Source organism: Sinocyclocheilus anshuiensis, unplaced genomic scaffold (genome assembly GCF_001515605.1).
Source record: "Sinocyclocheilus anshuiensis isolate Anshui unplaced genomic scaffold, SAMN03320099.WGS_v1.1 scaffold1154, whole genome shotgun sequence".
Lineage (NCBI taxonomy): Eukaryota > Metazoa > Chordata > Actinopteri > Cypriniformes > Cyprinidae > Sinocyclocheilus > Sinocyclocheilus anshuiensis.
Window position 1 is genome coordinate 484,166 of NW_015542345.1, and position 24,892 is coordinate 509,057.

The 24,892-nt window shown below is 36.7% G+C and overlaps 1 protein-coding gene across 2 annotated transcripts in view; it reads right to left on the reverse strand.

Annotated features, from left to right (window-relative positions):
• Nucleotides 1-15,735: 15,735 nt before the first annotated feature.
• Nucleotides 15,736-24,892, reverse strand: part of LOC107691278 (signal-induced proliferation-associated 1-like protein 2) — a 36,922-nt gene continuing 27,765 nt past the window's right edge. For both annotated transcript variants that reach the window (XM_016489796.1, XM_016489795.1), the window contains 4 exons: nucleotides 22,876-23,007; nucleotides 19,010-19,130; nucleotides 17,928-18,009; nucleotides 15,736-17,136 (listed from right to left, as the gene is read on the reverse strand). In XM_016489796.1, coding sequence (XP_016345282.1) covers nucleotides 16,990-17,136; nucleotides 17,928-18,009; nucleotides 19,010-19,130; nucleotides 22,876-23,007 — 482 coding nt within the window. In that variant the 3' untranslated portion in view covers nucleotides 15,736-16,989. The remainder of the gene's footprint in view (nucleotides 17,137-17,927; nucleotides 18,010-19,009; nucleotides 19,131-22,875; nucleotides 23,008-24,892) is intronic.

The following is a 24,892-nucleotide window of genomic DNA, read 5'->3' on the forward strand; positions in this document are numbered from 1 at the left end:
CTTCCTCGCGCCCCCTGCTCTGCATCTCTCTCTCTCTCTCTCTCTCTCTCTCTCTCTCTCTCTCTCTCTCATTCGGATCATCAGCTCAGCTCTGTTCCATTCATACACTTATTTTCACATAGCTATGAGAAGCGTTATACATGGACGCGCGTGCAGTTGCCGTACTGTATTAAAGCTTTAATCAGGATAAAACCTTAAGTTATATTAAAAGCTAACAGAATCAGTAGCATTCACAAATAACAGCGTATCTAAAAGTATGAGACAACAACAAACAAACTTGCACAGGTTCTGCGAGATCCTCTTCACTAATATCCTCTGCGTCTTAATCGGGCTCAAATTGATAAGCAATATAGACGACGCCATTGTTTACAATACAACCCATGCCACTGAGCTGAGGGGCGGGACTTTTAGACGCGCACCAGAGGCGGTTTAGCCAATCACAACACACTGGACTAGCTAACCCATCAGGGTCCATGACGGAGATATCGTCTTTTAAAATTCTGGCAGTTTAATGCTTACAAAAACGGCTCGTAGGGACTACAACGAGTTACTTCCCGGGTTCGTGACGTCACAAACCCTGATAAACCCCGCCCCCGGGAACACGCTACGAAGGGGGCGAGGCCATGCTGCACTGCTTTAGAGAAGAGGAAGAAAAATAGGGGTGCATGTAAAAATCTATTCATATATGAATCATGATTCTTTCTTCTAACGATTCTAATGGATTCACAAGTTTCAAAATCAATGTTCTAAAGCAGCGGTTCTTAATACTGTTCCTCGCGTCACCCTGCTCTGCATCTCTCTCTCTCGCGGTTTAGCCAATCACAACACACTGGACTAGCTAACCAATCAGGGTCCATGCGTATTTCTGAGGGCAGGGCTTCATAAAAGCAGGAAATGATCAGCGCGTTTATCAAAGAAGGGACAGAGCGGTGAAGAATAAAGGTAAATTATGTGAAAAATAATGCGTTTTTTTTTTAAACTAAGCATGAACACATGTTAGACTGCACCCCATAAACACAACACAAAACCAGTCAACCACCCCTTTAAAAGCAGCAGCTTATATACCAATTCACACACAATAATGATTTTTTTGGCCAGGGATTTCCAAACGTTTTTGTCAGACCTAAAATATTTACTTACCTCCTGTGATTTTAAATGAATATTTAAATAATTTAACAACACATTTCCATGTTCAGGGTTCTCTGATGTCAGTTCATGGTCACATGACATGCAGGTAAACAAATAAAACATTTCATATTTTTAGTAAGTGTTTTGTTTTTCTTTTAAATTTGTAATTCTACATATTATTTATTTCATTAATGATTAGCTTTGATGTCCTGCAGTTCCTTCAGGAACCCCCATAAGGGAAACCCTGATTTGGGGGATTCACTCCATCTTTTAACTGTTTACAAATGTGTACATGTTCACTCTGACATTGATTTATATTCGGCGCACAGTTGAGGAGTTTGACACAGGACCCACAGAAAGGTCGGCCCGAGCTTCCAGCATGTTCTGTCTGTAAACATCTCTCCAAGCAAACCAAACAGAGCTGCAATCCTGATACCCGCACAGCTCTTCGCTTTGAAGTCACTGCATCCTGACAGCAGAGTGTCTGTATGGGGACCGGGACTAAAATGTGTTCATTTTTTTAGCAGATAGCCCAGCGACCTCCCTCCATGTTTCTAATTAAACTTACGGCTAGTCCCTCAGTACCTCCACATGCATTGTCGAGTGTTCGACGCCACCGTGGGTAATCCTTTGAAAAGGGGCTTAAAGATTTTCAAGGGAGTCTTCTTCAAACTAGCCACCATCACCTTATCCGCACTCACATGGTGATGGGGATAAATGAATTTCTGGAACAGTCCGGCTCAAGAGCGCACACATACACACACGTACACATGCAGATGTGATTTTCAAATGGAGATTGTAGTGCATTTCACTGACTCTCTGCACAACGAATTTATTGAACTCAAAGAAAACAGCAGAGGTGGTGAAAAACGAGAAAGAGAGTTCATTAAGATTACAGAATATTCAGAGGAAACGAATAAAGACAACCTTTGAAGCAAGAGGGAAATTACCAGATGTCCTTTACCCCCGGCTCAAACTAACAGATGATGGTTAATGACACTTCACATATTTTAATGTTGTGTTAAAAAAAATACACTCTCATATTAAAGTCTGCCAATACAGAGAAACAAAAAGATTACATATAATCCAAAACGGCTTTACATGTCAGTTTATGCACGTGGCTGAGACCGAGGGATTTAGGGATTTAAGAGTTGTTAAAAGTCCATCACTGTGAAATGCTGAAGGCCATTTTTGTCAAACTTAACACTTGTGTAATGTGATAAAGAATAGGATGGAGGATGGATGCATCTTGATAATGCACTATAAAATGAATTCATATGGACAATAAACAATAAATCAAACAATATACTGACTTCTGAAGTTATGTTTATTCAGTGCTTTGTCAGCCACAAAAATGTAAGGGTTCTTACGGTGGCCGAGAGAGCTCATCGTGCTGCAACTTCAGAAAACACATGCAAATAGAAAAAGCACAAGCAAATGAAGAAAACATCTTCATCAGTTTGACAGAACATGTGCTGCAAATACTCACAACACAAACAAACAAAGAAACTCGCTGCAAAAACAGAAACGCGCTGCAAATACTCACAACACAAACAAAGAAAGAAATGCTGCAAAAACAGAAACTCGCTGCAAATACTCACAACACAAACAAAGAAAGAAATGCCGCAAAAACAGAAACGCAAATACTCACAACACAAACAAATAAAGAAACGCCCTGCAAATAGGCTACTCACAACACAAACAAACAAAGAAACTCGCTGCAAAAACAGAAACGCGCTGCAAATACTCACAACACAAACAAATAAAGAAACGCCCTGCAAATAGGCTACTCACAACACAAACAAACAAAGAAACTCGCTGCAAAAACAGAAACGCGCTGCAAATACTCACAACACAAACAAATAAAGAAACGCCCTGCAAATAGGCTACTCACAACACAAACAAACAAAGAAACTCGCTGCAAAAACAGAAACGCGCTGCAAATACTCACAACACAAACAAATAAAGAAACGCCCTGCAAATAGGCTACTCACAACACAAACAAACAAAGAAACTCGCTGCAAAAACAGAAACGCGCTGCAAATACTCACAACACAAACAAAAAATTAAGCATGTTTTTTTTTTATTGATTACCATTTGTATAACCACAGTTGTACAAATATCATGGTTAAAACTATGGTTAGTGTAGTAAATACATGGTTAATTTTTGCATGGTTACAGTAACCATTTTTTCTTTTAATTTTTCTTATATAGCCTAATAAATGTATTTATTCAATAATTATTTTTAATAGTAGGCTATGGTTAATTTTTGTAAGGTAAGTTACATAATCTTTCACAGTTACAGTAATTGTGTATTTCGTCAGCTTATAATAATATCCACAAAAAAGAGAGCTAATGAATATGATCAGGATATTAAAATAAACAAAAATCTCAGAGTAGACATTGATAAGCATGTCCCAGCCATGTTTGTCACTTTGCTGTCCCCTTAAACATTTCTGATGTGGTCTGTGTCTATTTGCAGCCCGTTTCTGTTTTTGCAGCGCGTTTCTTTATTTGCAGCGCGTTTCTTTATTTGTTTGTGTTGTGAGCATTTGCAGCGTATGTGTTGTCAAATTGATGATGTTTTTTTTAATTTGCAGGCGTTTTTTTCTATTTGCATGTGTTTTTTCATTTGCAGCGCGTTGAGCTCTCTCGGCCACCGTGGGGTTCTCTCAGAAAATGCATACTGAGGGTACCGATTAATTACATTAAATATTGGGATGCATTAGTGGTTCTATGTTAGTTATTGGTTGATAATAGAGATCATTTAATTTATTGATATCAATCAGTATTGTATCTTTAATTGTGCATCCTCATTTCTACTATTTTTGCATTTTTTAAATCACTAAAAATAATAATTATAATTTAATAAAATTAGGATTAAATTAATTTAATTAAATTAATTTTTCTAGCAAATCTCAAAATGAATATTTTTTTTCATATTGCACATAATACTGTGACACCTATATTCACTTGTAGTATTTAAAATAAATATTTATTTTTATAATTTATTATAATGTTTTACAGTATTTCTTTTCTCATTTTAATTTTAGACAAAACTGTAGAATTTTAATAATGAAGAATTATCAGTTTTCAGCCGTAACATTAAAATAATTATTTGCTTATCAATATTGTCCATAATTTTAAATTCAACTCTAATTGAATTTTTCATCAAGCATCAGCTGGCAGCCATATATGAAATATTTACAAACATTGTTCAAAATGCACAGGTGTTATTGTGAAGAAAGCTGAAACAGAAGGACCCAAAACCCCCATGTAAATAGCTGTTTGGGTAATCATGAGCACATCTAGAGAGGTTACCTGGAGACACGGCTCTTCAGCGAGATCTATTAATCGCATTCATGAGAATAAAATTCGGGAAGGAGAACAGAGTCCTAAACAGCCTGTTCTATTAGAGCACAACAAGACAGGAGCACAACTCCAGATGTCTTGTGCTCTCGAAGGGACAGAGATACGGACAGAGAAAATGAGAGGGAGGGAGAGAGGGAGGAGAAGAAAGAGGGAGAGGAAGAGGCTGAAATCACAGATGGTTGCCAGGCCCGCTGGGATGAGGAATTTAAGATGAGTAATTTTCCAACACTTCAGAAAACACTATTCAGAAATAGAAGTGAGTCACACGCATGGCAGGCTTCGTGAATATCAATAAGGGCAACAGTGGCTTGTGCCGCTCTCGTGATTGTGCAGTCATTACAGCCACGGATCAGGTGTAGAATCTTCTGTTTGACCAGATGATTTTTGCTGGCAGGCTGATATACAAGGCAGTTTAGAGATCTGAATTTAAAATATAAGCAGTTAACTTATCAGAAATACATAAAATAATCATAATATCTGTAAATGTTCAGAGCCTCTTCAAAAATGTTGTAATCATGTGCTCTACTCACACTCTTCTATATGAAACATAAACCATGTTTCTCCGACCTGACTGCATTATGTAATAGCTGTGGGAGTCAGCAAAACTGAGTATTGATTTCTGTGTATCTTATTTCAAATAGACTCTTAAAATAGACTTTATAATACGGTGTAATACAAACCCCAAAGGACCTGCAAAGTAACACAATATAAATGCATTCTGAATCCCATGACATTTTGTCTTGCCATATGGTGTTTATGGGACATGAAATACTCTTGGGAAGTTGACATGTCCTACACTCCATGTAAAACTAGTTTGGAGAGCATTTACTAAAACAAATTAATTTTTTATGCATATGAATTGAAAGTCTGCATGGAATATTTGTACTTTTATAAACTTGTGAATGTTAAAGAAGTTGTGACAAATCCTATACATACCATACTGTATATCTTAGATTTTTAAAATATAGATTTTTAGAATAATGAAGAAATACACATACTGAATTTATTTAGTTGATGATTTAGATGAGTCATATAGACCTATTATTATAAACAACCCCTTTAACTGTAATAAAAAAGCTTAACAAATAAAACGTGTGTGATTTCACTGTCACAATAATGATCAGCCACTTACAAATAGTTTCATAGCTCTACAAAACATTGATTTTGACCTAGATCAAATTACAGGTAATATAAGATTATCTCTAACTGAAAATATCAATAGATAGTGGCTGTCTGCTAAGAAAAGTCAATGGATATAGTGCCATTGTGGCAATGAAACATGCCTTAATGGACACAGATGTGGGCGTTAAACAAGTAGACTGAGGGCAACCTATAGCAGTCTGTGGCTGGGCAGGAAACAGGGAGAACAAATCTCCGGGGACCATCACCACACAAAAGCACTTAAGAAAAGATATGAACTAAATGCCCAAGAAAAGTGTGTCAGAGGCTGTCTGAGAACTGTAGAAACGCTCCTGACCTACTTACAGAGAAGGATGGAAGAGATGGGTGCACATACAGAGAGACTGCTCTTTCCCTTCTACTGAGAATCTGTGGTCAACATCACTGATGTGGAAGATGATTATAAAGAAGAACTAGGAAAATTCATTTATTTATTTAGAAAAAAGATGTTCTTAATTCATTTGACATGAAATGCATGTATGACTTTGAATAGAATACTGTATAATATAATTAATTAAAAACAAGCATCTAAATAGTATCTAAATATGTTTTATACATTTTATGTACTGTATAAAGCTTTTATAGTCATGTATTTTTTTCATTAAAATTTTATTAAGCTGAGATGATTCTGGAAAGCTTATTTTATGTACTATATAAAATGCATTCAAATATTTCAGCAATAGAATTAGAAACAAGTATCCATATATAAAATACCATTTTTATCTGTTTTTGTTGCCCCATGTATCCCGTTTAAAAAGTGGAATTAGAAAAACTGTTCCGGATAATAAATATACCTTCCAGAAAAAGCCTGCGTTGCAAGAACACCCAGGCTCCTCCATGTATGACCCAATGCCCGAGAGAGCTGAATTAGCACCATCTGCTAATGATCAGCAACCTTTGATTCCCATCCTGCTGTAACATACAGTGAAATGGATTAGAGCAGTAAAAGCACATATAATGCATGTTTGTGTATGTCCGGCCTCATGCTGAGCTCAGCTCCCCAGGTGAAAGTTTACCCTATAGGGACTTCATGTTCAAGTAATAGCCTCCATGCCAGAAGAGGTCACTCTGACACTATCAATAACCTGTTCCAAGATGTCTTTACTAGCTGAATTGTTACTCCATCTCTCTCTCTCTTTATCCTGAATCTGCTGTTTAAGGCAGCTAGTGCCTGTAGCCTGCTGGACAGCAATTTGCATTTTGAATACTTGATACTTCGCTTTGGGTAACCAAATGTTCGCCCGTATCTAAAAAAAAAAAGTCTGTTCCTCTTCTGTAATAAGACGGCATGCAGGCGATACCGCAGATGGAATTCTACACTTGTATATTAAACTGGAACTGAATGAAACGTAAATGAAATGAACTGAATTTCAAAAGAGTTTGTCTCAGCAGATGAGTAACAGCAACTTCTAAAAAAAGAAAACAGTCTCAGAGGAACAACACGCTGAGATGATAGTTCTGGAAAGCTTATGGTAATATATCTTTGCCCTTTCCCCGGGCCCTGTTCATGAAACATTAATGTCAGTATGTAGATTCACCACCTGCCTCTCCTGACTCACTTCATTAGGGGAGTGTTTCATTGCATCGAATTCATCATGCCTATATATGCAAGTCCCTGCATTTAGGAGAGGAAACGCATTGTGGCATTTTGAGATGTACTTCATGACCTGATTTTTATGTGCTAGGACACTATGAACTGATGAGCAGGTCTGCACGAAATCAGAGCCCGCAGAAAGCTCAGCAGATTTCAAACAGAATGCAAAAGACTATCATCTACAAAGTTCTCCCTGTTTATTAAATATTTCCCTTCAAAATCAGAGTATGCAGTATGCATATTCTGTGTGAACCAACTGATGACCCAAGAAATTATATCAACTTTTGCATTATTTTGTTACATACAGATATTGAAAAATGGCTCATTCCTGTTCTGCATTAGTTGGGTTTTTATTTTTTAATTAATATGCCTGTGTTGTGATTTCAGTATTTCCATAAAGGACTTTACCAGACTGTAAGAAATACAGTATGCTCTGCTCAGTCGTTTATTGTCTTGTCATTTACCCAGTGACAAGAAAATTAACAAAACCCATTCCTCCGTGAAGTATGATGTTCTTAGCAATGCATATTACTAATCAAAAATTAAGTTTTGATATATTTACAGTAGGAAATTTACAAAATATCTTCACGGAACATGATCTTTACTTAATATCCTAATGAGATTTTAAAATTTTTTTTTTTTTACCTTTATTTATATAGCGCTTTTAACAATACAGATTGTGTCAAAGCAGCTTTACAGTATCAAAATAGGAAAATAGGTGCTACTTATGACTGGTTTTGTGCTCCAGGGTCACATATTATTTTAATTTATCATGATAATCATGAACACTTAGGTTTGTAGTGCAAATTGTTTTAACCAGAGTAGTCAAATAATTTAAAATTGTTTACTAATTGCAATATTGCTATAAAGAAGTATATTTTTTTCTACTAACATCTTATTTATTTATTTTAATAATCTTAGAATTTCCATCTTTAAATGCTGTGATTCTACTATTTTATCCACCATATTGATATTCTGCATAGTGGAAAGCGATGCTGAATGAACGCTATATGGGATATAGATATATGGTTCCTCACAGGCCAGTTTTGATAAGACGTGTCTTCAAGCCTGTCAACATCTCTATCTGTGATGCTCCTCTGCTGCATTTTGTTCCCATATTGAGACCCAATAAGCGACTCTTATTTCACCCTCTGGCAACACCATGCTGTGTCTGTGTTAGCGCCTGTCAGTCCCATCGCTCTCATGTAAAGCTGTGGCTTCTGTTTGTGCCTGAACCTGTAAATCAGTGGGAAGCCAGTCACTGCCGCTGTGCGCCGACATGACATCAGAAACGGGAATGTCTGCAGGCCGGCTCCATATGTCTCTGTCCACCTTAACGCCATTGTATTTGCCTCTTATCTGAGATATTCATGTTCGGATACCCCATAGCTACAGTGGCTCCCCTCGCGCTGCTAACGGCTTTCCTTTTGTGGCGCATCCCTTTTGTTTTTCCTGCTGTTGTGAGACGAGAACAGACTACAGTGCGCTTGTCTATTCACACGAAGAAGAATAATATTGTGCCACCGTTGGTTAAGGTTCTCAGAGTCAGACAGTACAGTGAGTTTGCCTATGTAAATTCCCCTTTATGCAAATTCTGCCGTTTGCCTTATCACAAAGCTGGCCAAGGGAGAGCCCCCTATTGAAGGGGGAGGAACTGCCTAACGCTTTTCACAAAACTCTCTGCAAGGCATTAACAAAACACAAATGCAAATTTTTCATGGGTCTCAGCTGGAGAGTCCAAATGTGCCTCAGAATGTGCACAGTGGGCCGCCTTGTGTAAACAATATAAATAAATACTCTTGATAAATGTTCTCACCACTGGTGAAACCGGCCTGTGACAACCACACAAAACTCAATACAGGACGGGAGCATCCAAGAAGGAAGCAATTAAATCCTGTGTCCCGCTGGGCGGATGGAAAGTCGCCCTTTACAATAAAAAGACAGGGAATGAAGAGGGAAGATACCACTAAATATAAATGCCATGGCAACCTCAAGCAGCCTCAACACAATGTTTTCCCAACTGGATGGATGGCATTCCGAGACAGGCAGTATGAGATCTGTAAATATTCAATTTGAATGAATGTTCTACTCTAGCCATATAGTTTATTTACTCCATTACTGTACTTCCGTGCATTGTACTTTACCAAAGTATTTATATTTGGGAAAACGTACTTTCTAAATTATAATATCAGACTTTTTGCTCTACTGTATTTACCATAATTATACTGAAGTGAAGAGGAACAAGAAATAGCAGTCTGATTTGAATGAGCCATTCTTTTCATTAAACATGTTTGCAATTCGCGAATCATTGTAATAATTATGAATCAATGAATCAATGGATCAATGAATCAGTAAGCTGTTAACTACTACAATCGCATCATTGTAACATCTTACTGATTCTTTGATCCGCTTGGAGCGCCTCTCTAAAAAAAAATCACTGAACCGAACATATGATGCTTGTTTGCATGCTAACTAATAATAATGATAGGTAGCAGGAGAATGGCAAATAGCAAACAGCAATAAAATAAATAAATAAATGGTAGTCAGTATAGATACTTGTATTCAAAGTATGATTCAGTCATTTTATCAAGCTCAAGTAGGATTTGTTTACTTTGTCCACCACTGTTCTTTCCCAATATGGAGATATTGAAATACCTAAAATGACTTAATATAATAAAATGTTATGCAAAATCAAATAATAACTGCAGTTATATTCCCTAAAGCTCTCTCTCTCTCTCTCTCTCTCTCTCACGCACACACACACACTCTCTCTCTCTCCCTCTCTCAAAACACATTCAAACCTGCTTTCTTTATTTGTAAAACTAAAAAAATCATCCAGAAAGCATTGGCTTCCACCTGCAGAACAGAGGCAGTTCAAAGCAGTCCCTATTACTCTAGTCCTGCTCCAGTCTGGCAACGCTGCAGATCGAATGAACTGTTCTAGCATGATAAAAGAGTCTTTTTTGTGGACTGTACACTCACAAAAACTTGATACATTACACATTTCTTATTTAGACTTGCAGGCCTCTAGACCTGAACAAAAATATGAACAACCTTGAAGTGAACTTTAAAAATGCTGCTAATTTAAAGGGGTCATATGATGTTGCTAAAAAGAACATTATTTTGTGTATTTGGTGTAATGAAATGTGTTTATGCGGTTGAGCAACCTTGGTTAAAATAGCGCTCATGTATCTTTCATTCAAATCTTTTCCACTATACTGAAGATCACCTTGCTTCAAACAAAGACTCACTCATTCAGAACCTTAGGGGCAAAAAAGAAAGCAACGCTTTAGATGAAAAAAACCTCTTTACTCCTTCTATTCCTTCATTCTTTTTGGGCCTTTTGGCATGCATAGAAGACAGGGATATGCGATTGAGGACTTTTACTTCAATAGGACTAAAGTCTGTTTTAAAAAGAATTTTCAGCATGCATTTTTCAGCAGGGGAGGCATGCCATAGACTGATGCCGTAAGGCAAGACAGCTTAGAGTAAGATTCATCTTGTTCATCCATGACCTTTGCTGCTGTGTGCTCTGATTTTCAGATATATTCGAACTGACATAAAGTTCAGAGTCAACAATGCTGCAGAAGGATGCACTTGAAGGATGAGGCAGGTATCATGATATGGTATTATGCTGCATTAAACCAAAGTATTCAGACTTTTGAGTTTGAGAAGCATTGACCAAGCAGAACGAATAGAAGGAAGTATAAAAATGATTTTCTTGGAGCGAATGGATTTTCATGATTTATAACTTGAACTATGAAGGAGTAAAAAAGTTCTTGGAACTGATGGGTCTGGTTTTTTAGTGCCATTCCCGAGTTCTAGAAGTACCATGTTTGTGAGCATCAGTGCTTCTCATGCACTGCCTCATGGGAAAAAGTGACCGAATCAGCTTCTTTCACAGAGTAACCCTTAAAACACTTTTGTACTCTGAAAACTGAAATCAGTGTTGTACTTCCTGTCGGACATGTTTTATCCTCCACTCAACAGATAGGTCTGCACTTAAGCCACATACAAAATAAAGTGCTTTTGGGAAGAGTTTAAACATTCATGATGTTAAGATGGAGGAAGCAAGAGGGGCATTAGCACGTTACAAACAGCCAGCTTTTGCACAGCAGTCACCGTGCTTTGAAAGAAGTGTGTGCGCGTGTGAGGCATCACACAGTGGTTGATCAGCAAAGACGGCTTGGCAGTGCGGCTGCTTCATTTCCAATTACATGCTTTGTTGGCAAGGCAACCAGGTCACCCTCGGGAGACGACAAACAAAGTTACCTTCAGCTGCCTTGGGCAAGATTTGTATTCTTCCTACGTGCTCCTGTGCCCCTTCAGGCGACAATTCACAAAGTGATTTGCTATTAGAGTGAGCCAAATGTCTAAAGTTTTAGTTTTGATTTAGTCTTTTTATATACTTATCACATATCCACTACAGAAGATAAATAATCCTAACCCAACTGTATATTTAGAATTTATATATTTTTTTATATGTTTTATTTTAGATAATACTATTATTAACCTAATTGGGTCAAATTTCAGGTTTATGTCATTCGTTCTTGTACAACTGATGTAAAAACAACAACTTTGCAGGTAACTTGCAATTTTATTTTTCAACCACAGAAGCTTTCTTTCTTCTGTAGAACATGAAAGAGGATATTTTGAGAAATGTTTTAGTATATTTTTGTCCATAAAACAGAGGTCAACAAAACATTTTAGTTACCACCATTCTTAAAAATATCTTTATTTATGTTCCACACACTCTTAAAAATAAAGGTTCCAAAAGGGTTTTCGTAGTGATGGAATAGGAGAACCATTTTGGGTTCTAAAGAACCTTTTTTTCTCAATTAAAGAATGTTGTGCAATGGAAAGTTCAACGGATGTTAAAGTTGCGTCATGGAGCCATCAATGCCAATAAAGAGCCATTATTTATAAGAGCATAGAAGAAAGTCATTCATGTTTGGAATGATGTGAGGGTGAGTAAATTGTCAACAGAAATGTTCATTTTCGGTTGAATGATCCCTTTAACATAAATGTAGCCATTTAGACACAAGGGCATCAGTGAGGTCAGGTTCTGACACTAGACTGGCGTTTACTAAAAATTTTGTCTGAGAAGATTTTATGCACCCGTTAGCAGTATAAGTGGTAGCAATAGCCAAACCTGTTAAGTAGGAGAGGGTGTTGACACTTTTGGACATGTAGCGTATGTCAAGTTATTTGGCTCACCCTAAAACCATCTATGAAGACCTTAAAAAGCATATATTCTTTATTGAACAGCAAATTTAGACCAAAAGTATGCATTGGGCTTGCATATATCTTTCGATGCCCTAGAGTTCATTATTGTTACTTGTTAGCAACAAATGCAGGGCGGACCTAAAACAGAGCCCAGAGGCACTCCAGATTCAGGTAAAGTGTGGCTGTGTAGATATACTTGTTACATTTGACAGTCTATGTACATCATGCTGGATCTAAAGGAGAAATAACAAGCATCAAGAGGGCTGACGAAGCACATCCACCCACTTATGTCACTTTAGCTATGGTTACAGAACCAAACATACAAAGGATTTAATCCAGTATATGATTAGGCTTGTCACTGATTCTGCAGCTTGATGTGGTTTTTCAGTCTCTAATCAGTGTTGTGGTCGTTCTATGACATGTAACACTAGGTATGACTTTGCTATTTGCACAGATTTATAGCTAAGAAAGCATAGATTTCTTATGGAACGTGTGGATAACTGCAATCTGTGAATTCGTATCCATCATTTATCTTGATGCCAAGCAGTGAAGCTTTCTAATCACAGGAGCGTTTGATTTCTTTCCCAGAGGCGGTGAGATTGCCTCACTCAGCAGTTTTTCCTCAAAGTTGTGGTTGGACATGAACATTTTTGCTTAGCCTTCTTGGTGGAATACCACAGAAGTACTGGACTATAAAGCTCCACAGTACAAAACAGTCAGTGTAAAACAAACTGATTATGAGTCAAACCACATTTGTGGTCTGCGAATAATTTGTGATTATTGTGCTTTTATCCTTTCTTGCTTAAAAATTGCAACCCAAATGTTTCCCAGATCTTCACAACAGGAACATCATGGCTTGCCTGCAATCGCTAATAAATACAAAAGATTACACATGCATTGAGTGCATCAGCTGACATTCACTGACCTCCGCTTGAACTCTGCGGCAAGACATGAACCGTTGCTATTTAATGATGTTAATAATGTAACATGCATGCATGCATGTGTACACAACCACATATGGTTAAAATAGGACTTCAGGTGCATAAGGAAAGAGTACAGATGCATGCCAGGCAAAAGCAATAAAAATCTCCAATCAAACTCCAATAAAAACTACTACATCTTTTGGGAGCTGCAATGATTCAGAGAGAAAAATATAAAAAAGAAAATATAACTTTCTTGATCTCTTGATGGCTCCTTAATATGGAAGCGCATTTCTGGCACATAAAAAAAGATCATGCTTTGGAAAATCATAATTATGACATAAAAGGCAAAATTATGGCGTGCCAAGTCATATTTACGAGAAGAGAAGTTAAAATTAAGTGTAAAACATCTTAATTATGATAGAAAGTTATTACATAAAAATATAGAAACTACACAAAAAGTCAGGTAATAAAAAGTAAACAATATTAGTCAAAATTAACAAATGTCATAAGTCAATTATGACGACATGTCAATTATGAGCAAAATTATGATGGAAAGTCAAAATTATGGCATAAAGTTTTTTGTCATACTTGTTTCTTTTTGTAATAACTTGACTTTTCATTACATAATTTAAATTTGTCATAACTTTTTTGTCATAATTTCGACATTTTATCTCATAATTATGACTTAGCATCTCATAATGACAAGATTTTATGTCATAATTAAGACTTTTTATAATTTACCAATGCATGTTTTTTTTCTTATGTGGCAGAAATGGGCTTTCATACCTTACCATTATTTTTATAATTTAAAAAAATTACTAAATAATAAAAATAAATACTTAAAATAAATGCAATGTTACATTTTCCCAAGATTTTCCTCTGGGGCATTTCCCTGTTTTCAGCAGGGGTTAAATTTGGCCTTCTGGTACCTTTGTTTATAATAGGTTAGGTTTATAATAATAATAATAATAATAATAGTTTATTTGTCAACCCTAGGTGAAGGTCATATCTTGTCTAGGGCATCAGAATCACATTCTGATTTCATGGTTCATCCACGTCTGAAATCCCAATTTAACCCTTTATTAGCCGGTGCTCACGTAAAGATACAGTGACCAATCTTGGTCTGAGGATCTTGGAATGACCCTCAAACGTACACCAGTTTCACCTTGTCAGTTCCCACAGGAGCAGAGGCACCTTGGTCCATGTCATCCATCACAGGTCACCTAAGAAGGTTGACATTTTTCCACTGGTTCTTCACAGATGTAGGGCAGTGCTGCCATTTCTGTTCTCAATCACAACCAGCGAAAGGAGAAATGTATTGATTTTTCTCTGCGTTTTCACAAATAACAGACACTCCTAAAATGGGTCATTGAAGTTTGCACATTTCAGCTCCCTGTGTGTATGTTCCTCCAACATCTCAACTTTTAATCTATCCATCAAAAACAACACCACAGCCATAGATTTAAAACATGTCACAAACATCTCTGAAGTGGGTTGAATAGGTTGGTTCTTGGTCATATTTCTTATTAGTAACATTGTGGAGAAGTTCATGGATGGTCTCACTTTGTCATGCAGAGGTGCTCCTCATGCACCCAGCTTCCAAAGTGTCTGATCAATAATACAAGCCAGTATCAATCAATCACTGGCTTTTAAAAACAGCTTTAAAAAAGCAAGCTGAGATGCATACAGGGTTCACAAGTTTAAAATCCATTCCTTTAGATCAATGGATTCTCAACTGGTTCATGACCCAGATTTTACATTGGACATTGACTGAACGCTTTGACAAGTGTTTCTCAAATTAAACATCAAAATATATACATTTTAACAAATTAATAATCTTATATTTTTAACAATTAACATTACCATGAACTAAAAAAAAAATGACTAGCAGATTTTGCACTGGACATTAACCCAACACAGTACTAAAATGAATAAAAGTTCCTAATTAAATATCGAAATGTGCTCATTTGAATGAATATTCATATAATATTTAAATAATTAGGTGCTGCCCTACATGCCAAGGGCATAATAGGTAGTAAGTAAGTATTTAAATAATTAACATTAACATTATCATGAACTGCAATTAGACTGGCAGATTTTACACTGGACAATTGACCAAAATTGTCAGTGTTCCCAAAATTAAATTAAACATCGAAATTAATTTGAATGAATTACACTAATAATGGATTAAAAAAAACCTATGCAAAATATGATCCAAATTAATAATGCCATCTTAACTATGCATACGTAATGAATTGTTTTCCTACTGTTAAAGAAATCCAACACAAACTCCATATTAAAAGGACACAAGTCTTACTTTATTGACATCCTAAACTTTATTTTACAAAGGTAAGCTTTTCATCCCAACCTCAACGAAACAGATTTACAAAGAAATAAAAACATCTTTAAAAGGCCATAAAAAACAACATCCTGTCCTCTAGCAGCATCCGAACATCTGAACTTCCCAGAAATAAACCATTTTATGTTTACAGTTATCTCTCAGCCAAGCTATACACAGTACTGCTGACATGGTACACAAGTATACAAAGTACTGCCACATGGAGCCATTACTCGGTTTTTTTTTTTTTTTAGTGCAGAAAAGGAAAATACTCTCATTAAAATAACAATCTTAGGTTAAATAAGCTTAAATAAGAGGGCGAAGGTACAAGACACTTTTCTGAGGTACTTTACACCAACAAGCAGAATTTGGCTTTTATATTAAGTGGTTTACAGGTGCTAGTCTGCATGTACTGGCCCACCCACACAAGTTCAACTGTTTAATGTCTGTTTAAATGTCTGTTAAAACAAAGCCAGTCAGCCGCCTAACGGATAAGAGCAGTGGGCATGGATTTTGTAAGCACTCAGACAGTCATATGATTTAACGAAAACAACTGAGGGAAGATCCTTTTACCACCAATAACATCAGGCACACAAAAAATGTTTTTTTTTTTTTTTTGAATACAACCAAATCACACTCAGTGCTAATCTTATCGAACAACTCTGTGATTACAGCATCAGCAAAATTATTGCTACAACATTTGTTTCAATGTGTTACTTACAAAAACAGGTATACAGTACACCTAGTCTTGGGGAGCTTCGGATACTAAGGAACGTTGCACCTGGCTGGTCTACATTTTGACAAATGATGGGGGTGGACAGCCACAAAGCCAGGAGTGAACTTGAGTTACGTCGGTAGCTTGAAGATGTTAAGCCCAAGGAACCAAATATTTTAGAAAGAAATCACGGCTTATTGCATTACATTCACTTTCACGATCACCACGTGTTCGTACCCTTCAAATGGTCATAAACGATTTAATTTTTCCCTTCCAGCCCTTATCACATACCTTATTTAATTTCTTACTCTCCCTTTTCTCATTCACATTCTCATGTCCTGCCAACTATGACTTAGTTTTTTTTTTAGTGTGTTAGCATATTAGCTCTGCACACGTTCACATTCAAATGCTGAAATTTCTCCCCTAACATCTTTTTTACAGTATGCTGGACTACTTATCCTTGGGTTATGTTGTTTGCGAAGCACAACAAGGGGAAGTCATGGACTACTTCAGCTCAAGGTTTCTTGTCCATTGTGTTCAGAAACAATTCAGTAAATCTCCTCAGCTGCGTGGCTGCTGTCTGGCTCTCTTCATGCAGTCGAAGGTTGTCTTGTCGAAGGTGTTGAACTTGTTCTTGGAGCATAGCCTTGTCTTCTTGCTCCTTTGGAGGATATTAACAAAGCATGTGGTTACAAATAACTACCTTGAGGTGAATGCTGCTAACAGTGCGTGTTCAGCTATGTTAAGGATTGTTGAAGCATTATGTTTGCCCATTAAAGGCCTGTTATTATGTTTGGGACTCTTACCTTCCTTAGGTCATACTGCAGCTGTCGGAGAATGAGCTCCAGCTGGTTAACCTTCCCAGTGAGCAAAGCAGGAGAACCTTCCCTGTGTAGATAATAGACAGACAGGAACAATTAGACACAGAGGCACACACATGAACAAACAGATGTGCATACAGACATAGACAAATATATAGACGGATAGAGAGATAGATAGACAGGCAGACCGATAGATAGATAAATAGATAGATAGATGGATGGGTGTATGGATGAATGAATGGCCAAATGTATGAATGGACAGATGGACGGCCAGATAGAACAGAATTATAGATAGAACAATAGAACGACAGACAGACAGATATTAGACGTATAAAATGATAGAATGACAGATAGATAAAATGAAAACTTGAATGATCACAGACAGACAGACAGACAGACAGATAGATAGATAGATAGATAGATAGATAGATAGATAGATATTAGACATAAAATTATAGAATGACAGATAGATAAAATGAACGCTTGAATGATAAGATAGATAGATAGATATAGGTTACAAATAACTACCTTGAGGTGAATGCTGCTAACAGTGCGTGTTCAGCTATGTTAAGGATTGTTGAAGCATTATGTTTGCCCATTAAAGGCCTGTTATTATGTTTGGGACTCTTACCTTCCTTAGGTCATACTGCAGCTGTCGGAGAATGAGCTCCAGCTGGTTAACCTTCCCAGTGAGCAAAGCAGGAGAACCTTCCCTGTGTAGATAATAGACAGACAGGAACAATTAGACACAGAGGCACACACATGAACAAACAGATGTGCATACAGACATAGACAAATATATAGACGGATAGAGAGATAGATAGACAGGCAGACCGATAGATAGATAAATAGATAGATAGATGGATGGGTGTATGGATGAATGAATGGCCAAATGTATGAATGGACAGATGGACGGCCAGATAGAACAGAATTATAGATAGAACAATAGAACGACAGACAGACAGATATTAGACGTATAAAATGATAGAATGACAGATAGATAAAATGAAAACTTGAATGATCACAGACAGACAGACAGACAGATAGATAGATAGATAGATAGATAGATAGATAGATAGATATTAGACATAAAATTATAGAATGACAGATAGATAAAATGAACGCTTGAATGATAAGATAGATAGATAGATATATAGATAGATAGATAGATAGATAGATAGATGGATAGATGGATAGATAGATATTAGACATAAAATGATAGAATGACAGATAGATAAAATAAACACTTGAATGATCACAGACAGACAGACAGACAGATAGATAGATAGATAGATAGAGGATAGATGGATAGATATTAGACATAAAATGATAGAATGACAGATAGATAAAATGAACACTTGAATGATCACAGACAGATAAACAGACAGATAGACAGACAGATATTAGACATAAAATGATAGAATGACCACTTGTCAATCTATATTCATGTTGATAAAATGAACACTTGAATTATCAGACAGACAGACAGACAGACAGACAGACAGACAGACAGATAGATAGATAGATAGATAGATAGATAGATAGCATAAAATGATAGAATGTCAGATAGATAAAATGAACGCTTGATTGATCACAGACAGATAAACAGACATCATACCCAGATAGGATATACCAATTTAGATGGATGTATATACGGATGAATGGAAGGACATACAAATGGAGGGATGGATGGAATTCTACATCAGCACTTACCCTGCTAGTAGGGTTGAGGCATCCATACATGCCACTCTTCTGTTCAGCTCCTCAGAGAGCTCCAGAACCTGCTTGGTCTGCTCTTCTTCAGTCAGAGAGCTCAGAGAGGTCGCAGTCTGATCTATAAGTGAGCAAACAATTATTGTGTTAGAAATTCAAGTCGAAACATCCATTATCAGATATATACAGGCAGTAACAGCCTAAGAATCTGCAGTGTTTTGTGTTTACAATGTTTATCATTTAATACAAGCAGTTGCGTATTGTAAATCTACAATTAAACAATTGTTTATCACTCATCAGTATTGCACAGAACAAAAAACAAGACAAGCAGGAAATCCCCAAAGCACACAGGAAACATGGTACATCATACTGCTTCAGCTGAGGTGATACAGGCTAATGTTCCAGGTAGGAGCTTTGAGCAACACCCAGAGAAAAGCTTATTAAATGTGATCGTTCTTTTCAGCTCTTTTCGAGGTGTTAGAGCTAACTGTTAAGCAGCTTCAGCAGAGCAAGGTGTTAATTAAGTGGGGAACAGAGCTCACGCGGCAGAAGGGTTAATGGCGAGACGGGAGGGGGGTTCACATGCTTTCAGGTGAGTTTAGCATTACACTGTCAGTCGGGTTTATCATTAAGCATTCAAGACCAAGAACACACCGATATAATGCCTTTACCTCCACTGAGAGGGCATAACGGGGGTGCAACTGTCAAATGTGCTGCTTTTTCTATTGTACATATAGTGAAACTATTTAGATGCCAATGTCTGCTCACAGACAGAAAAAGATGGAGCAAAAGCCAATAAATGTTTTTTTTTTTAATTGAGTTTTAATTAGAATTTACCTTGCATCACTGACATAAGTAGGTGTTTTGCACTTGCATGTAACTGTCTAGATCTGTTTTTAAATACCAATTTCTATTCACTGATAGCAAAAGATGGACTAATTTTTATTTATTAATGGAGTTACAATTTGAATTTATCCTATATCACTGGCATAAATGTTTTACATTTGCATCAAACTATCTGAGTTTTAGATACCATTATTATTAATTGACAGCAAAAGATGGACCAGAAGTTTTTTTTTTCATTTATGGACTTTTATTTGAATTTACCCCTTATCACATATAAATGTGTATATACACTTGCATAAAACAAAACTACAGTATCTACATCCATTTTAAATACTGATTTCTACAGACTGATAGCAAAATATAGACCAAAAATTAATAAATATATGCTTTATCATTTTCACTCAGCTTTAATTTGAACGCATCACTGTTTTGCATTAGCATAAAACTATCTAGATCAGTTTTAAAAACATTTTCTACCCACTGATAGCAAAAGATAGAACAAAAGTTAATGTTTTTTTAGCTTTAATCTGAATTGACTTTAATCTGAATGTGTTTTGCATAAAACAAAACTATCTAGATCAATTTTTTTCTACTCAATTATAGCAAAGATGAACCAAATGTTAATAAATGTGTTTTTTAATTGACATTTTAATTGACCCCTGGGAAAGCGGGGGCCCCGAGTAAATATGCTGTCCAGCGGGGGCCAGAAACTGTAGCGGCGCCCCTGTATCTAGAATCAGGTTTTAAATATAAATTTTTACCCATTTATAGCAAAATATAGACCAAAAGTTAATAAATATGTTTTTATAGAGCTTTCATTTGGATTCACACCACATATGTTTTACACTTGGGAAAGCTATAGAAACATGTAGGTGTGGCCTCAGAAGAGGAGAATTTCTTTTGTTTCTTTATAAAGACCTACAAAGCTCTTTGTTAACAAGAATGCACCTCACGACCCTTTATATATTCCACATATCACATACCATACCATGATCTCACAAGATGTTGACCTGCCATTATTTCGTCAAACTCCGAGCTAAAAGTGTTCATGAGGTTCCTTTAAGAGCTCTCACCTCTTCTAACACCTTTCAGCGCTTCCTCCACCCCCCTCTCTCATTTCATTTCATTAACAGTCTCACAGTAAGGGGTGTCGTCGGAGCTGGAGTTGAATGGCCGAATAATTATTAGCGCTCCGAACAAAAACACGCACAAAGCAGCACATGGAAATCAACAATGTAAGCTCACCTCCTCCCCACCCCCTTCTAGTTAGCACCCAAACCCTGAGGCAAAAGCTAACTTAATCATTTCTCCCACCATGAAACGATGGTCTCATATTTGTCACTATTTCAGGACGGAGCTGCACACTCATTCCATTTTTCATACCCGTCAGGTCCCAAGAGCGCATCTCTAAGGACTTGTGAGAAAAATCAACGCTAGCAGGGGGAAGCCGCACATTGACTGCCTCGCCGACGCCCCCCAACCAATTAAAGCCATCTACCATGTATTTTTCTCTGTTCCACATGCAGATCAAAAGGAAATTCTCAGTTCAAGAAGAGCCGTGCCATGCCCTCGCCAACATTCACCATGGTCTGCACAGTGATGGTTGAAGGTGAGGGAACAGTTGTAATTGCGCACGAGTAAAAGCGTCCAAAACCCAAAATGTGTAATTACAGCGAGCGATGGCTTGAGTCATTTCCCTAAGTGGTGTCTGGCTGGGCTCACATTGTGATAATGGCTTAATTTCTCCATGCTCAAAATACGTTCTCCGCTCCTAATTAGCACCTTGCGGAACAATGCGCCTTTAGGCAGTCACAGGAAATGAATGGGAGAAAAATAGAGACGTGGTGATTTCGATATGGTCAAGAGCAGTGTTAGAGACGGATGCTGTTTTGTGCAACCTTCAGTTAACTTTGTTAATGGCGTGTGAGAGCAGCTCAAGCTTTGTGGTAAGGGAAAACCTAGGTCAAAACACACTTCAAATAATAGGACAAAAAGGCATTTTAAGGTTTTTTGTTATATTCAATGCTTCTCTAGCCTATAGTGAATACAGTGAGCTGGAAAAATGTAAAAGGATGAATAAAAAAAATTGCTGTCTGCATTGTCTTAGCTCCCAATTCACTAAAGGAATTATGCAAATCAGGTAAATGCACAAACACACACCAAAAAATTGTACTTTTACTTTACTGGGACAGAAAATGTCTAAATACACTACCATTCATAAGTTTGGGGTTAGTAAGGTATATTTTTTAATTAACACTTCTATTTAGCAAAGATGCAACAAAAGTGAAAGTAAATACTTTTATAACGTTACAATTTCTATTTCAAATAAATTACTTTCTTTTGAAATTTCTATTTATCATCATATCAGAATGATTTCTGAAGGATCATGTGAATCTGAGGAGTGGAGTAATGATGCTGAAAATTCAGCTTTGCCATCACAGGAATAAATTACATTTTAAAATATATTACAATAGAAACAATTATGATATTTGTACAATATTACTGTTTTTACTGTATTTTTGAACAAATAAATGTAGCCTTATTGAGCATAAGACTTTTAAAAAAAAATCTTATTTTTTGAATAAAATTATATATACTACAACATTAATTGTGCTGAGCTAACAATGCTGACCTTTGTGAATAAGGCAAATTTTATAATGAGCCTCATTTGCATTAAAAAGGCATGTTTGAGCTCAAAAGAATGCCAGTGAGTAAATTAAAATATTTACTGCACAGCGTTATTTAAGCTAGTGCCTGGTAATGCTGAACTAGTTGGTAAGAAAGATTTGTGTGCTGAAATACCACATGCTGTTGAATGCTGTTTGACAGACATGAAGGCATTTGACTACATTTGTCTGGTACAAAAATATCCATAGAGTCAAAGGGTCAGTGCTGTCCTTGTGGAAAAAATACCCAGTAGTTGTTCATTCCATAACAGTGAGCAGCGAGTTTATGATCACAAAGCATGCTAAATGGGTCAAGGCCATACTTATTTAGTGTACACAACAGAATGCTTGTACCTTCAAAAGCCCGCGCCACATCCAAAAGATGTGACCAGTCGAGACCAGAAGAGTGGTCCGGCAAGGGCATCATACCAGTGTCTGCCAGCTTGGCCTTGTCTGCCAGTGAGCCATCAGAGAACCAGAGCTCATCTGCAGAGACAGCACACATAGTTCATTAGAGGACAGTAGAGTGCATGTTTAGATGGGACCCATCTGACATTCTCACCAGTCTGTATAGAAACAAACTTTACCAGAGACTTTTTCATTTATTTTGTCTCTATATTTCTTCATGATTCAGTTATTTTCTCTTGCGAACAGTCGTCCAGCTGAAAGTCCTGTTAGCAAACCATATAACTTCTGAAATATTATGTATTTCCAAGGAAAACAGAAAAAAAATCACTTCATCCATCAATTGATTGGTTTATGAAAAGTTATACTAGAAAGGAGCAAAATTTGAATGCTGGTTTGCTAAAATAATGCTTAAAGAGTCATATAATTATTGGTTTACATCCAACAACCCACATTAATGTTTATTATTATTTATATTGTTTAAAAAAACAATCATTTGTATATTGATTAACATGTGATAGACCACAAGGCCTACGTGGCATCCATGGAAATTTAATTTTTGAGAAAGAGAACGTAATTTTATTTTGATTAAAGATTATAAAGACATTTTCATTTGGAATAATGTGCAGCACTGAATCATTCACAATTAGAGCAGGAACATGCATTAGAAAAGTAAAAAAAAAAGGGTTCAATCTGATTCCATGTTGACTTTAAAGCGCTATCTGAACAGAACATTCTCTGACCTAAATGTGCCTTTACTAAATAATTTAACTCATGAGAGACTACAATTACACTTGAACCATTCATCATGGATAGAATGATCAGTTCGATTAAGAGGAAACGGAGACAGTCACTGAGGACACAATTGAAGGGCCCTGACCGCTGCATAAACTACATTAAACATTAATCCAGTGGCAGAGATTTCAACTTGACAGAAAAGCAGTTGTCGCTGCTCAACAGCCAAGGGCCAAAGGGCAACTTTACCCACAATTGGGTGTACTTATGGCGAAAGAATCAAATGCGGCAAGTCACAGAAGCAGAGGAAAATTAGCTCTAGGTGACCTAGAGAGCACACGCTTGCTAATTCACACAAAGTCTGCTCATGCAGGCAGACAGACAGGCCTCGCCTGAGAGCAGAGAGGTGAGGGGATTTGAATAATGAATGAAGTTGGCTGGCTTAGAGTTCTGCTATAATGAGAGAGGAACTGCACGTTTCAGACAGCTGGAGAACAGCTCAAGTGTCTGTATGCGAAACACGCCAAGAGGCATTAGGGCCGTTCACACAGGACGTGAACTTGTGTTCCATATGTGCTATTTATTGCTACAATTTTGCTTGTAGTTCTACATAAACATGCATTATATGGGTGTTGTTGTCTGTTGTTGTCCTTTCCCACAAGTGCAATGTTTATAAAACTAGTGAAGAAAATAGTTCCACTATTACATCCACTAATATTACATAAATATTTGTTACAAAAAATAGAATTTTCAAAAATGTGCATAAAACTTGTTTTTTTTCCCAATTTAATTTAATTAACAGAAAACAGTTCCCTATTTTGTTTAAAATAATATGTAAAAATACAAAAAATCTTTTCATTACATTCTTAATACATTAAACAAACTTTGTATTTTTTGTAAAAAATACTGTATTTTTGTAAATATATTTAAAGCTTTTAATGCTTGGAAATTGTAAAAAAAATAAAAAAAAATATTTTATTTCCATAATATACAAAACAGGTCGGCGCCGATAGCCTCGTGGGCAGCATGTCGACATGAAGCGCCATTGAGCTTCGGGCGTCCCGTGTTCGAGTCGTGGCTCGCGGACCTTTCCCGATCCCATCCCCTCTCTCGCTCCCACTTCGCTTCCTGTCTCACTACTATCCTATCAATAAAAAAGGCAAAAACGCCAAAAAGAATAGTCCCCCTAAATTGAGAACATTGCATATATATATATATATATATATATATA